This window comes from Haliotis asinina, chromosome 15, assembly GCF_037392515.1.
Source record: "Haliotis asinina isolate JCU_RB_2024 chromosome 15, JCU_Hal_asi_v2, whole genome shotgun sequence".
Classification (NCBI taxonomy): Eukaryota; Metazoa; Mollusca; class Gastropoda; order Lepetellida; family Haliotidae; genus Haliotis; species Haliotis asinina.
Window position 1 is genome coordinate 25426894 of NC_090294.1, and position 16699 is coordinate 25443592.

The 16699-nt window shown below is 37.7% G+C and overlaps 1 protein-coding gene across 2 annotated transcripts in view; it reads right to left on the reverse strand.

The window, feature by feature from the left end:
• The window catches only part of LOC137264816 (nicotinamide/nicotinic acid mononucleotide adenylyltransferase 3-like), a 51517-nt gene that overhangs the window by 34617 nt on the left and 201 nt on the right, over window positions 1-16699 (reverse strand). For both annotated transcript variants that reach the window (XM_067800149.1, XM_067800148.1), the window contains exons 2-4: window positions 16206-16294; window positions 15252-15319; window positions 5930-6075 (exon numbers count right to left, since the gene is read on the reverse strand). In XM_067800149.1, coding sequence (XP_067656250.1) covers window positions 5930-6075; window positions 15252-15319; window positions 16206-16294 — 303 coding nt within the window. The remainder of the gene's footprint in view (window positions 1-5929; window positions 6076-15251; window positions 15320-16205; window positions 16295-16699) is intronic.

Genomic DNA, 16699 nt, shown 5'->3' on the forward strand with positions numbered 1-16699 from the left:
GATCTTGACGAGGGGTGGTAACACGTGCCTGACCTGGGCGTTGTCGGTCCCTGCTGGTTCCTGTTTGTTGGTATCTGTTAGCAAGCCTCAGAATGGTCGAATGATGACACCCAAATCGTCGTGCAATGTTTCTGCTTGAAGCGCCGACCTGCAACATACCCAAGGCCTGTTCTCGTTCCTCTGGTGACAATCTTGGCATGGCGAAAAAACTTTACTTACGAAAGTACTGCGAAAATGAGAACGGTTTTGTGCCGAAGGTCATTTATACCCCTGAACAGCATGCTTTCTGCATGCAATTTGTGCCCTTCGTGTGTGATGTGCATGAATTTTGTTGTTTTCATGTGATGTGTTCGATGATGTGTTCGAACGATCCGTTTTTTACTGTAGAGCGTTATTTACGATCTAGTGTGTTATTATCAAAATTCCCACCATTAATTTTCCATTTCCAAAAGATTCTATTGCCTTATTGCAAAATTTACAGGTGGTGCGTTTTCAATGATGTTCAGTATATATAGCAATGAGCAGAAAAAATGAGACACATGTTACATATATGAAAGTTGATAATATACGCGAATAGATCACCGGACACTAATATAGGCTATTTGAGTTGACTTCCCATGTTGTCAAGCGCTTATCTCCCTTACATGTACTTTCGGCTTGGTCACATGACATTGTTGTTAGCAGACGACAGAATGGACGAAATGGTAAATATGACTCAAAGAAGTAGACTTCAGGCATTGTATGAATTTGGCGTGCGATCAGTGCGATTAGTTAAGAAACTTGTGAAGTTGTCAGGTCTTAGTAGGGCATCGGTTTACAGAATTTTGAAAAGAATTGAAGCAGGAGTTGGCGTAGGACGTAAGCCGGGATTGGGACTTCCCTCGAACCTGGGGCCTAATGACAGGAGGAGGGTCGCGCACCTCGTTGTGCTGCATCTGAACTGGTTTGCAAAACAGATTGCTGTCAAAGCATCAAGTCAAGTTGGCCCTGACATATCAGAATGGACAATTTGACGCTCATTAAAACTCTCTGGATATGCTAAACAGGTACCGAAAAAAGTCCCCTTGATGACAGATGACCAAAAGGCTAAACGACTTGAATGGTGTAGAAAGTATGGCTGCCAGAATTTTTCCAATGTGATTTTAACAGACATGAGTAAATTTCAGTTTTACAGAATAATGAGCAAGAGGTGGTCTAAGGGAGGAAAGTGCTTGAAAATGGTACCGAAGTTTTCACCAAGTGTTATGGTTTGGGGTGGCATCAGTAAACTCGGTGTGACGCCTCTACTGAAGATGGAGGGCAGATTTGATTCTCGCAAATACAGTGATATTTTACAGCAAGGTGCAATAGATACCCACATAGGTCAAAGTGGAATCCCATTCCAACTTCAACAAGTCAATGCAACGATCCACAAATCAATTCACACTTTGACCTGGCTGGAAGCCAATCACGTGACCTGATTAAATTTTCCTGCTGCATCACCAGACTTAAATCCAAAAGAAAATGTGTGGCAGATCATAAAGGACAAAGTTGAGAAGTTGGAACCCAAAACCATCCGCAAGTGGTGTCATGTTATTGACCAGACATGGATGGACCAACCCCAAACTTACCTAGACAATTTAATAGATTCCATGCCGTGCCGAATTCAGCAGTGCATACAGAGAAACAGAGGACTGACCGACTACTAAGATATATTTCCTTTTAGGGCATCAGACACATCTGTGACAAATTTTATGAAATTTTAATATAAAATAACAAATAGACAGCACTTTGAAAAGTCTCATTTTTTCTGCTCGATAGTATATAAGGCCTGATGTCCCAGGGAGAACAAAACCTTTATCAGTTGATAGTACACCTTTTCAATGGACAACATAGAAAAGGCCTTGAATGCAATGAAGTCATCAAATGACAGAAAACACCCTGATAAGCACACTGCAAGGAAGTAGAACCTTAATGGTCAAGCCTTCCTAGGTACATGATGCAGGATACTCAACAATTAGGAAAAGGTGTTCTGAGCAGGAGATCTTGTTTCCAATCCGTCCACACTGTGAATAAGAATACACAAACCAAAAGCAATATCAATATAACTGAAAAGTTCGCCCTAATGGTACCTCTTGACCAATCAGCCTGCCTCACATCGTTATATGGTGCCCAAGGTCCCCCAGACAAGTCTGTATTCACCATAATGAGGATTGATAGAGTCTTACGAGGCCTCATTGTGAATAAACCGAGTGCAACTGTCAATAAAATGTCTTTTAAAAGCAATTTAAGACAATAAGTACATTTCGGTTTGCTGAACAAGATTTGTAATGTATACAAGAAAGATTGGATCATGTCCATTTTCTGTCTTTGTATAAAGCTCTTATGATGCTTAGTTACTAAATCAGATCTCTAAGTTGGCATACAGGAGCAATTAAGGTGTCATACTATGGTAAATCTATTTTAATATTGTGTAAATAATGGTACAAAAGCAGAAACAAGATCTGAATGTTTTGTAAATGACAACTGCCATCTGCTACCAATTTATGCAAAATAATATATGCAGACAACGTACTTAACAAACATGACTAAAACATTTTCAGGCCACAGCCCTTCTGATGGATGCGGATATTTGATTACGACAGCTGGTGAATGTTTGACATTTCACCCACACAGAATATTCTTGAATTTATCTCCCACTTGGACTAACACGCTTCACTATAAACTACTGCAGCAAAACGTTTAATGCCACAATTGTGTAACGATGGACACAACATTTGCATAAACAAGGTCATGTTTTCAAGGAATTAAACTGAATAGTGCATGCAATTAGCATTAACTATGGATGAAAGACTGTCAAGCTGTGGCTAAGTTTACAAAAAGTATTCAAGGTGATGTTAAATTTCCCTTTGATATTGGAAAACTATTTTTTGACAATGTGAGCAGAAAAAAAATTTATTAATTGTTTCTGATAGTCAATGGGTTTATTAAACATTTGGATAATTCCCAGCGTTGACCAAGGAAAGGCTTTTGATGGGGCAAGCTCCATGAATGTTGGAATTGTACTGGCGAATGAGCTGATTTGGTGACTGGTGAACAACAAAAGCTATTACCATTAGAACCTTGATCAATATAGGCTTAACTGTTACATTCCCAGCTACTCAAACCAAATCTCAAGAAGTATCTACCAGTTTCAACAATGTCCCTAGGTAAGCAAAATGGCCAACATTTTGTTGCAGTATTGAGAATGTCCTCATTAAATTCAGAGAGGCTTAACGTGGCTTTCAGTGCAGTAGTGTAAAACTAATCACAGAAGCTTTTACGATATTACTGTCCTTGCTATGGATGAAAAACGAGTTTAAAAATACACTATGTTGACATTAAAAACTTATAAGAATTTACTATATATAGCTATTATACTTTGGGAATTAAATCCCACTTAAGGTAGAAAGTAAAACGCCTACATATCCTTGCCAACTTCACAAGAGTCATCCGATGATGACATGTCCTGTTCAGTTCAGCATCTCCTTTTCTTTACAAAACTGAATTGAGTTAGTGAGTTTAGCTTTACGCTGCACTCAGCAATATTACAGCTATATGGCGGCGGTCTGTAAATAATGGAATCTGGACCAGACCATCCAGTGATCAACAACATGAGCATCGATCTGCGCAATTGGGAATTGATGACATGTGCCAACCAAGTCAGCAAGCCTGGCCACCCGATCCCGTTTGTCGTCTCTTACGACAAACATACAAAACTGAAGGCATATTATGGCAATGATACAAAGTAAGGTATAGGCAGCTGAACTCTATTTCCTAACTGCAACATTTAATGTCCCAAATCATCAAAAGGCACTCAAATTTGTCTTCACAAAAACATGAAAAGAAAAATCCAAAATCATCAAAAGGCACCAGTTTGTCTATCAACAGAAAGACTTTTCAGCAAGTTTTACCAAGAATTTATCAATGGTTTGGTAGTTATGCTTTGGCAACAAGCACTACCTCATTTTCAGTATTACCTAACTTGTCATGGGAATATAAAAAATTAAGAATGCCTAATCATCAGTAGGCAGCAGGTCAATATGATAATGATCTGTATACCAAGTTCCATTAAGTTCTATTAAGTTCCATGAAGGACTATTTTACATTTTGTGAGTAAGGTCATCATGAAAACAAAAAATGTGGAAAATGAAAAGGCCAAATTGTTACCAGTTCACAACTAGTGTGACTCAACAGGATATACATGTATTCACTTGTTCACAATTCTACTAATGGAAACAAGATGGTGGACAGGTAGAAGGATGGAATGGCTGTAATCTGTATTCATCCAACTGGCTGATACCATACCTGTTAAGGCATAGGTGCTACGGCTGAAACAGTATACTGCAGTATTCTGTTTTCGGTTTGGTACACCAAAATCTACAATGAAAATATATGTTCGTTTTTCTTACCAAAAATATTATCTTTACTCACCTTATACATGGTTCATACAGAATTTCAAGACCAAAATTTAGTTGTTTTTTTCATGCTGTTAAGGCCTTTTACAGGCAAAATTAAGGCCAATAAGACTAGAAATTACAAAAGTAAACTTAATAAAAATAACAAAAAAACCCCACCACATCTGAGCGCTGTTTGGTTTGATATGGAATTCAAAACAGCCTAATGCAAATCCTGGACAAAACTAGACAGACATTAAGGTTTAAGACCAGTAGACCTCACTAAGTCTGTAGCAATGCAAACACCATGAACACCAATGAAAGAATACATTAGGAAAGTGTCTTCAAACTTTTTCAACAAACTTGTGAAAACAGTTGTAAGCAATCTATATTAGAAACCCACACCCACACTTTGGATGTCACTTAGCAGACACCATCTTGATTTCATCAACCTTTAACTTGAAATTCAAGGCTTTTTCAAGAATGTAGGAACCCTGTTGTACACATTACTTTTAAAATGTCATCACAAATACTCCCGGTAATGTAATTCAAGATGACATTTTCTAGTTACTGCTAATTCAACGGGATGAATGAGGTCATGCAAACGCACTCTTGTTTGGGTCCCAATTCCAAGAGGATTTCTTCTCAGAACTGTAACCAAACTGATAGTGACTTTCCATGAAAACGTTTTCATATCAACTTTTAATGTTAATGAAATGAACCAAGAGCTGTGTACAGAAGTATGTTTTGAACCACACTGTTGCAAAACCACTAGCAGCATCTCTGTTGGTGTACACACACCTTCAGTAATCTTTGTCATCAACACAAGCTATGTGAATAATTGATCAATGGTTACATTTTCAAAGAGAATGCAGCATAAATGGATAGAAGTGCCCATCATAAGATGAAACCAGAACTACAGAAAATGTTTCCTGACAACCATGCAAGCCATCAGTCAGGGAACTTGAATTGTAGAAGTAAATGTTCAGGCTAGGTTTGTGATACTTCCAAAGAGTGGTAAAAACATTAGTCACGGTGCATATCAAAGATATTTAATACAGAAAAGATGGAGAGGTTAATCTTTGAGTCACTGAATTTTCACTAGCAATCATGTTACGGCATAAAATCAATGTACCCAGAACAGCGGCTAATGATGAATCTATTTCCATGATATTCTTCCCATGACAAACCTCAAAGGATATCAGTTCAATTCTGGTAGGATACTCTAAGACAAATGCCTTTTAAAAATATTAAGTATTAACATATTCTTAGCCAATAAAAATGAAAAGCAACTACATATGTACAAACACATGGAGCTTCAAATATTGAAATTTATGCATTTTTTAAAGGTCCTTGCCCATTTCTGGTGTCCGCTGCTGTAATAGGCTGGAATATTGCTAAATCAGCCCGAAAAAAAAAACCCAAGAAAAAACCCCTCTCTCACTCAACATGTCCTCACCCCATTCATCTAAACAGACGTATCACGGGCAGGTTTCCGAGATCTCGACACTTACCTTCGTAATTCCGGACCTTTTTTCTGCGTTTAGTTGGTGTAGGTTTAACATTGGTGTTGTATAGATTGTCAAGCACCTCCTGGTGGTGCCGCAACACTTTGGCTGTCTCGTTCCAGTTCTCTTGCTCAGTCTCCCATGTGTCGCATCTACAACAGACACAACAGTTCTACAAATATAACGTCCGTAGCCATATATTTCACTGCAACAGAAGAGACTGGCACATCATGTTCTTTCTGAAATAGGATTAGTGGCTGATACAAACTTGGATGAAAATGGTGACATGGTTGTGACCTTCAGGTAAGTGAGTGAGTGACAGACAAACAATGGCAATCAAATTTATTACCAGACACATAGAACTACTTTCATGAATCTGATAACTGATTAGAAGCCAACTCGGAAACAAGGGAGTTGATAACAGTTAGATAATTTTAATGCCTCTATTTTTTTCTTGAATTCTGAAGAACAATAACATTTGGATCTCTAGAAAAATCCCTGTATATGGCTAAAGGGGATGGGAGTTAGTTCCCCTTGAAAGTGGGTGCCATGATTAAGTGTCATCAGAAATTTAAAAATAATTTTTGATGATTGTAAATCTAAGCTAGAATGAGTACTGTTGTCGTGGCTGTAGCACACTCAGGTCAATTTCTGCCAACAGTAAATGCCAGTGACAATATTAACTCAATATTTTATGATCAAGGCCATAGCAACCCACATATATCCACAGCAGGAACAGCCCACACACCTGATAATGCCAGATGTCGTCAGGAATCACACACTTCTGCGTAATAGAAACTGAGTACACCCGATATTGTAACATATTAAAGGCCTATGATCATGTCATAAACAATTGACAGTTTACCCTGCAACATTTTCTAGGTTGAAATGCGTATGAACTCCGTCAAAAACCCAGCCAGACATCATGGCTGGTAACTTTAAAATGTTACCTGCCCAAAATGGATTTTACCAGACCAGACACCAAGATTTATTCCATTGTAAGGACCATCTAAAATTTTTACCAGACCATCAGGCTGACTAGCTGCAAATTCAGACCATCTGTCAGACATCTAGCCCATCTTGGTTTTGTTGTCTTGGTCAATAACTTAAGCTCCCTGGCTCTAGCATATTGCTGAAAAATGGCACTACACTCAACAGTCCCGCAGGGCCTAGATTTTTTAGCTCTCTAAATGCTAAAAATAGTAAGATAGTCGTATGTTAAATGTTAATGCATGGCACTAACGACCATCTTAGCACAAAGAAAGCTTAAAAAATCTAGGTCAACGCCATTCACTGCACGTTTCAGTGAGGTCATTGACAACTTGCATGGATTAGATTTTTTAAACTTTCTTCGTGCTAAGATGGTCATTAGTGCCATGCATTAACATTTAACATAAGACTATCAGTCATAAGTTAATGTTAATGCAGAGCACTTGAGACCATCTTACTGCAAAGAGAAGTTCAAGCCCAGCCGTATATCTGCAGCATGTGGTTGACCAATGATTGATCTTAAAAGGAGCGATCTGTGCCCTTGGGGTATGCCAGCACCACACCGATCATGCCACTGAATCTGGCTATCAGTTTCATTAAGACCTCAAGTAACTGACAGTAGACCTGTCATCCAACAACCACCTTCACCTATATGAGGAATCAAAATCATGTCAGTGGCATAAAGTCCTTTGAATATCTCATTAGAATTGGTCTTCAGCAGACCCATGCTTGTCATAAGAGGCGACCAACACGATCGGTGATCAGATTCACTGACTTGGTTGACACGTCATTGTATCCCAGCTGCAGAGATTGGTGCTCATGCTGTTGATCACTGGACTGTCTGGTTCAGACAGGATTATGAATAACTGGAATGCTTGGGATTGTGCAACCACCTAACCAACCAACCAAACAGTGACACACTGAAGAAACATACTAAAGAAACTGTTCAACTCCATCTGGCCAAAATTTACATATGTCCAGAACACATATGTTCATCTACCCTGGGAATCAAGCATATGCTATTCCCCTAAGCATACGATCATGAGGTTCAAATGTAATCAAGGCTGCTTTGAGCTCTCTTTTCGAAAGAAAGTAATCATATTTAGTGCCTTTCATTTCTGATTCCCACCAAGTGAGACTGGCCTCCCTCCCTGACATTCACCGAGTAATGTCTCCTTTATCTCGACATTATCCTGGCAAGTCATACTGGTAATGTCATTTTCTCAACACAGGGGCACACAACATCATCAACATTCGCTAAAGGTTACCCACAGATGCTGTAAATTGGCCAGATGAGCCTTTGAACATGCACAAGAAAGTTATTTTCTATTTTCCATTGTGTTAGATTTTGACTGAGATTGCGGAATTTTCAATATCTTTCAACAATTTGTCCAGCATCAAGATTCTGTGAATTTTCCAAAAGCAAATGATAAAATGTTGTCGAGAGATTTCAGGTGGCAATCTTTCCACATCATGGAATCTCAACCTGTCTGAACCTGTCTGGACGCCTTCAAGTTTTGTCAACCTTCTCCAAGCTCAATAATTTTCACCTTCAGATAGACAGAAACAAAACATTGGGATAAAGTATTGCAGCAACTGTCAAAGAGAACCAGTGTTCCTTGACCAATACCTGGGAACTCAGCCTCAGAACAGTATCTGACTCTGTTATGCTGTGGTTATAATGATTATATCACAAACAACTTTACTACTTTAGCCAAAAGTCCAAAGCACCAATTAAGTGAATAATTACTGTCATGCAACTGAGAAAAATTAGTACCATGCTGACAAAGACAGAGAGCAAGTAAACTTCCAGGTCCAGGAAAGCCCCAATTTAATATTGATGAAATCACTGAAACCACCTTTAACAAGTAGAGCTACCCGGAGCAGATTCTCGATGAAGATATGTAACAATCCATGATGTCTAGTTACAGAACATGCCTAATGGGTCAATATGTCTAACACTGTGTTCTCAAGTCTGCCGATCCCAGTGATTTAGATTGAGGCTTGTGATACTAATAACTGATTATCTTATCTGGACTTGATCATGTACAGATACTATCAGGTGGCTGTGATATTGCTGTGTGCAAAGTAAAACCAAAAATTCCAAATCAGAAAAAGGCACCAGGTAATCATAAAACTGATTTCAAAAAGAAATATTAATGGTATAGGAGTTCTGGAACTGTGGAAATGGAAAACAGACAGACAGGTTGCACACTCCCTTCCTTCTTTTTCAAAGAATAACTGGGATGACAAAATTATCACACATGCTTTGACATACTGTAATAACTGGAACAATGGTAATCAAACCCAACTGACTCACTAACTAATATACTCAGCAACACTAATGGTAATCTAATCCCCATTGTCATAATCTCTCTACACAGTCATGACATTCTGTAGTTCATCCATACATATTACCTTACTCAGTATCACCACCATCAGAATGTATTCAGGTAACATATCTCAAAGTGTAAATTTCTCCTTGCCAAGTTATTGATTTTCCTCACCCTCCCTGATTGATTTCGACTATGTCTAGATTGACTGGACGCTGGTCAGCGACCAGACTCGGCTTTCTATAATTAAGCTGTGGTCTTCACAACCTTGATAATGGTGGTCATTTGTAGAAGATTCCTATGAAGAATGACGACCACTCTTGCAACCATATTCCCATCAAGGCCACCATGCTCCAATCCCACACAGCCATGTTAACTAGTCAGCAGGAAAATAGATTATTATTGATTTATGTATTTCGGCCTACAAATATGATTTATAACATGATTCCCGCTGTCTGTATCCCTCACACAAAGAACTCAATCTGATTAACTCAGATACTATTGAAAGTATACCGATCATAGGACTTCATCACTGTGAAACATTTTTAGTTCTGACTGAAACAGAAATGAAAAACGACCATGTAGAATGACAGAGCATGATTTGCCCCCAAAGAATGACACATGACAATGACCGAAATATTGGTATGAAAATTATCATGCAAACCTTTTCCCCTTGGATATGGTAATGAATTAGTAACAAGCAGTTTTAACATCAAATTTTCAGTTTTATTCAGTATCTGCACCGAGTGCAACCTGACTCAGCTGCACCATCAAAATTATGGTTGCATCATAAAATGATAACACTGGTTCTAAGAGGGAACATAAATGTCTGTTTAGCAATTTACATAACAAATGTAACAAATGGATCTGAGTATCAGATGCATTCAAAACCTAACCCAACAAAACCTGACCCCATGATGATAAATGATGAATGATGATGTTTCAATTTAGCATTACCTTTATTCATGAATCTCAGTTAATGATAACTGCTATGTAACAGTGACTTATGAATCCACAAACATTTCTGTTTGTAACAAGTCATGCATATTCTCTTCCCAATCAAAACCAACCGTGAACGTCCGGTGTAGTAAGTGGGAGTGAGTGAGTTTAGTTTTATGTCGCACTCAGCACTATTTCAGCTATATGGCGGTGGTCTGTAAATAATTGAGTCTGGACCAGACAATCCAGTGATCTTGAACAACATGAGCATCGATCTGTGCAATTGGGAACCGATGACAAGTGTCAACCAAGTCAGCAAGTTTGACCACCCGATCCCATTAGTCACCTCTTGCGACAAGCATAGTCGCCTTTTATGGCAAGCATGGGTGGCTGAAGGCCTATTCTATCCCGGTACCAATACTGGTCAGTATCATAAGTAATTATGTTTCAATGATTGAACACATTTTTGTAAATACCACTAAATATACAGATAACTCGGCGCTAGCCAATACTGATTTTCATGATTGTTAGGTTTTCCTCATATATTCTGAGTATACGCTGGGTAGAGAAAAAGCCATTATCATACACTGGCCTCCTTTAATAAAGGCTCAAGATAATCTCCTGAGATCAAATGTGTTTGGACTCAATGTAATCTTTCCACTCATGGAGTATTTACTCATTCACTGTTGGTATTCATAGTTGATAAGGATCAGGTGTTTACACGACAAAGGAATGTGTGACCCATATGTAATTGTATGAAATGGTCACAGAAAAGATAGATATTGTTGTATCCTGAAGGAGATACAATTATATTTACTATCCCTAATGCTTGACGTGTGAAGTAAAGTCCCTGTAATCACAGAAATTATGTAATCTTAACTCTAAGAAATGTGCACCATTTCGCGGCTTCGAATGAATGCTCAGTCAGGGCTCTTGAGATCAGTTAAGTGTTGACCTGGATTTCTGGTTTTGTAGGTGAAGGTGAAAAACTGATAAGGGTATATTCATACTCGTTTGGATCCAGAGTTAAGGGCATAGTGAACCAAGAGTTTCAAAAATGTAATTCCTCTTCATTCTTCTGTTCCAGGTATTTAGCATCTGTCAATATGAGCTTCAAAGTGTGGAACTTGCTGGGCAGATTCACAAGCATGATGCAATAAACTCAACATAAGACTTTTGGGCATTGAGTTTTTATGCACGTAATGTCTGCGTATCATCAGTCAAATATATATGTAAATACATACAACCATACAGGCTGAATAGTTTTCTGGTCAAGTAGGAATATTCTGAGTTGACATTTACAACTGGGTTTTGTTTGTTGTTTAATGTCTCACTCAACAATAATCCAGCTATATGGTGGTGGGCTGTAAATAATAGAGTCTGGACCAGGCAATCCAGTGATCAAAAGTATGAGCATCGGTCTGCCCAACAACAAGAGCACTGAAATATACAATTGAAACATGTCAACCAAGACAGCGAGCTTGACCACCAGATTCCATCACTCTCCTCTTACAAGCATGGGTTGCTGAAAGATCGATTCTAACCCAGATTTTGGACTGCAATTTGTTTATGTGTATTAGTTCCTAGTATCTCAAAATCAATGGGGGTATGGTGACTTAGTGTGCATATTTTACCAAAAATGAAGCTTTTCTTGAATTCTGCAGCCATAATGGAAAACAGCACTTTGTTTCTTGCGAGAGTAACATACTGTTTTGGCCTGAATCAAGAGAAATATATTCCTAATGTCTATGCAGCAGAGATTAGTCTAGGTCAGGTTGCCATTCCATGTTAATTAGCTGACTGAGCTGTTTCCAGGCAAAACTCCTAGACAGTCTCAGATGTCATCCATACCAAAAGATTATTTTACATTTGTCAGGAACAGAAATGTAGTTTGTTTGTGTGCCACAGGACATTCACATTCAAATGAACCCTTACAAATAAGAAGAATCCTTTCGAACATGGTTAATGTCATATCTTCACGACAGAATAACAAGCAGCTGCATAAAATATGGTTTCTTTTCTCAATTTGAGACGGATACATCTTATTGAATGTCTGTGCGTAAGACAATTATACAACATACACCTTTAAATAAACATTTAACCAGGGTTTTACACAAAATTTGAAAAAATAGAATCATGGCGACTCATAGAATTCATTGTTGGGAGTCATTTTCAATATTTTGGAGTTATTATCACCCTTGTGATTGATTCACTCTAATGTACAGTTATTTACATGAATTGAAAGAAATATCTAAGTTAATGAAGACCTCATGAAAACTATCAATGTTTGCTTATGAAATATTGATTTTACTGCTTATGAAATATTGATTTTATTGAACTGAATTCTGAGGGTCAATAATAAAACTTGCGTCAATCTTGACTTGTATGAATACTTTGAGAGTCTTTTACGAACTTTTTGTGTCAAATACGCAGGAATCACGCGTCAGAGCTCCTGATAATTTTTCAGTCAGTTGGGTGCTTACTCCCATGTCTCTTTATGTATGAGTAATTGCATTTTTTTAAGAATACCTAACATTTTGTGTACTCCCACTAGTTAAAAGAATTGGGTACTTTTACAGTTTCTTATCCTTATAGGGTACTTAACTTTTCTAAATATATAAACATATCATATCATGTCATATTGCCAAACACTTGACAGCCATTTCTAAATGCTCAAATGGATGTCATGTGACTATTAGAGTAAACTTCGGATAGTGGCTCTGATGGCTAGAATAGCATATGTATATATAGGCATTGCCTACCATTAGTTAATGGTGTTCTAGAGTTTGGCGCCATGACGAATAATGCGCAAGCCAGTTTAGATAATTGAGTAAAGGATCAAGGCATTATAGACCTATCGGGTTTTAAGTGATTCTTATGTGATGTTTGTACTCTCACATTTGTAATTGTGAATGAGCAAATGTGATTGTTATTGAGTAAAATATGCAAATATGCTCCTTATCTGAAGCTCTGATGTATCATGTAAAACCTTGTTTACCACTAGCATGTCACATGATATAATTACTTCATCACAAGTATATGTAAGAGCAAAACATCATTTATGCATACCAAACAAGCATTCATCAGTAACCTATGCTAAAAAAATCCCAATGAAATAAGAATTTGGTGGCCACAGCAATACCACAGCAAGGGACACCAGAAATGAGCTTCACACGTCACAATGTAGCACTATGTGGGAAATCAAGCACTGGTTTCCAATGTGACAAGCTTCAACCACTAGACTATCTCGCTGCCCCTTGGACCCAACAAACCATCAGGATTGATTACTCATGCATAAAACAACATTCATTCACTCAATTCCATACTCATTCAAGTCGGAGTATGAGGCTGACTCGCATGGAAATGCCTATCAGATTTAACATGTACAGAACGTGGCACAGACAAGAAGTCAAAATTGTTTTGGGATTCAAATCAACATCCATATCCCCTCAAAGTGAAAGACCCTCGGTGTTTGCTTGGTTTGGAAATAAAGCCTGATGAGACGAAGGTCTTTGGTATTTAAGTTTAACTTTGGTGAAACTCACAAACACAGATATGAAACAAGCAAAACCTAGGATCGCAACCAACATGATCAAGGCCATGAAGCCAAAGTATCAGCACTTCATTGACAGCATTGACAGCAATACTAGTATTTTGACATTCATGATGGCTGATCACTTGGATTTCAACCATGATGAGTTCGTTACTATCTGGTGATGTGCCATATGTTGAGTTCATTGAAGAAAACATTTGTACACAAGTCACAAAGTCTGTGAAAATGGTACCTAAGAACATAGTCATGGTATTATCACTCACCCAAACATGTTGTCAACAGTTTGAAATAAAAACATTAAATGTGTTGAATTCCTCAATAAAATAAGACAAAGGAAACTTTGATTTACATGTTATACAGAAATAGCCAAGGAGCCCTATATGTGTCTTAGCTTCATTGGTCCAGGCATTCTTAGGGAGATAATTTCTCCAGCAACAGGGAATGTATATTGAAAAAATGTAAGTGCATGGACAAAGTGTAAAGGTCAAAGATCAAGAAAAGAAATACCATGAATAAATTTTCATTCATCTTGTGTCAGAAATGACCAGATAACGTCCATAAATAACTTTTTCAATATGGCTGCAGAGGTGGCCATTTTGAAAATCAGATTCTAACCACTTTACTAAATTCATTTTTTTATTTGTTTAAACAAGCACATCATTTCAGTGACACAATGGTTTCTATAAAGAATGTGCATTTTCACAGATGTCAGATAGTAATGAAAGGTTAAAATTTTGAAGGCAATGATAACTGCTACACAATTCTTGAGAACCATGACATGCTACACAAAAAGCAAATTTGTCCCATTTTGATCCAGAGACCTGAGCAATAGTCGCAAGGAAGCTTTTAAAGTGGTCAAAGTGCAGTTGTCAAAGCCGCAATAATCCAGCTATTTGGTGGCAGTCTGTTAGTAATCAAGTCTGGTCCAGTCAGTCCAGTGATCAACACCATGACCACCGATCTACGCAACTGAGAACCAATGACATGTCAACCAAGTCAGCAAGTCTGACCACTTGATCGTTAGCAGCCTCTTACAACAAGCATAGTTGCCTTTTGTGGCAAGCATGGGTTGCTGAAGATGTTTTCTACTCTGGAACTTCACAGGTGAAGATGAGAAGTACTTACAGCAATACAGTTGATAAATTCACCTTACCACAATGCTGATATTGAAGGTGCTGTTTTCACTGCCGTAAGCAAGTTGATCCTTGACCCAACATTACTATAATTTTTTTTTTTTCACCATATGTCTCAGCGGAAGGTACTTAATTGCATGCAAAATGCTGATGACATGCAAGGATAACAGATGTAAAAAAGTATGTGGAAAAATTATAGTTTGTTTGTGGTATGTTCTGGAATGGATTTTCAAACGTCTAACACTGCAATACACACGCACACATACCCTGATGGATAGATAGGCACAATGACAGCAGATGACCTTTGCTTCCGTCCACTATCATGGCTTATCATCAGTAAATATTGTTGATCTCTATCACCATAGCAACCAGACACTCACCTAACCCATTCCAGACTCTTCAATGCCAGTTTCAACATGGCAATCCTGTGCTTGGCTGACAGGAGATCCTGAAATCAGAGGTTCATGCCGATAAGTACTGACCAAATCGTAAAGAGTGATTACACTTGTTTTATTTATCTCCAGTCTGTTTAGACAATGATATAAGCACAATGTGTGTAAGTACAGTTGAAGGGGTCTTTGTGGATATGGATACTACAGACATGTACCAGAAGAATGAATCTGTATAGAGAGTATACCCTCGCTAAAAACTGAATGCAGAAATGTACTCTAGCATGTGTCCATGCTGCATTGTGACATTTACTTGAATGGAAATATCACGCTGATATATCAGATACATTTGCCGATGTTTAAATGTAAGAAATGACCATACTAAGCAACAAATATTTTGCAGTGCGCAATACCTGTATTCTGTACTTTGATTTTGTTTGGGTTCATATTCTGTATGCGGAAATGTACTTGGTGTACACATCTGTAGTACCTGCCCCATGGTCTCTATGATAATACGGCATCAACTATGATCACAGGTATGCAAAATGACCAATTTGTACCTTAAATTACATGATAAAGACAGAGGCTTTTTAAAATACTCATACTTTGAATGACTGCACATTGTTAATGCTGTTCTTGCTGCTTTTTCAATTTAAAATAAGTATTTTTAATCTAAAGAAATCAAACTTTTATGTTCAGAAAAAAAACCCAGATGTTCAAAGTTTAACATCTTAACATTAACAACAGACTGACGATCAAATAACTAATACTGAACACATGTCAACATCATTTAAGATTCAGGAAACATTAAAATCTGAAATTTAAGTCTTTTTCCTAACATAATGCCAACATACAGAAGAAAAATCAATCAACTCGGACAAAAGAGTTTGGCAAAAAGATTCCAAAAGGAAAATGTAAAAGTGACACAGCCAAGTTCAAGCTTACCTTCTTCCCATAATTATCACTGACAGGAGATATAATTCCCTCTATCACTGTGTATCGGCCTGTCCTCTGGAGGCTGTCCCGAGCTATCTCTGGAATCAGGACAATCAAACAGTTTACCCTATTGTATGACAACAATTATCACCGAACATTTTTCAACAACAGGACTAAATGATGGAAGCTTCATTAAAAGTTGTTAAGTAGATAATAACAGAAAATATAAAATGTACATCAAAAGTGATTGAATCCACAGATTTAATAACTCTTGCAATTATTGCATTAATGAACATTTTTACTTCCCATAACAAAAATGTTAAAACACTTTTGTGTACATAAACTATAGTCATTTCATAAATGCTTGCTTGCAACAGTTGTCAAGGATTGGAAATACCTACTTATACCGTTATGTCAGACAATACGTAACTAATTAACATGTACTTTGCAATCGAAGGTCTATAAATAATCATAAACATGATACACGGCGACATGTAACGGCG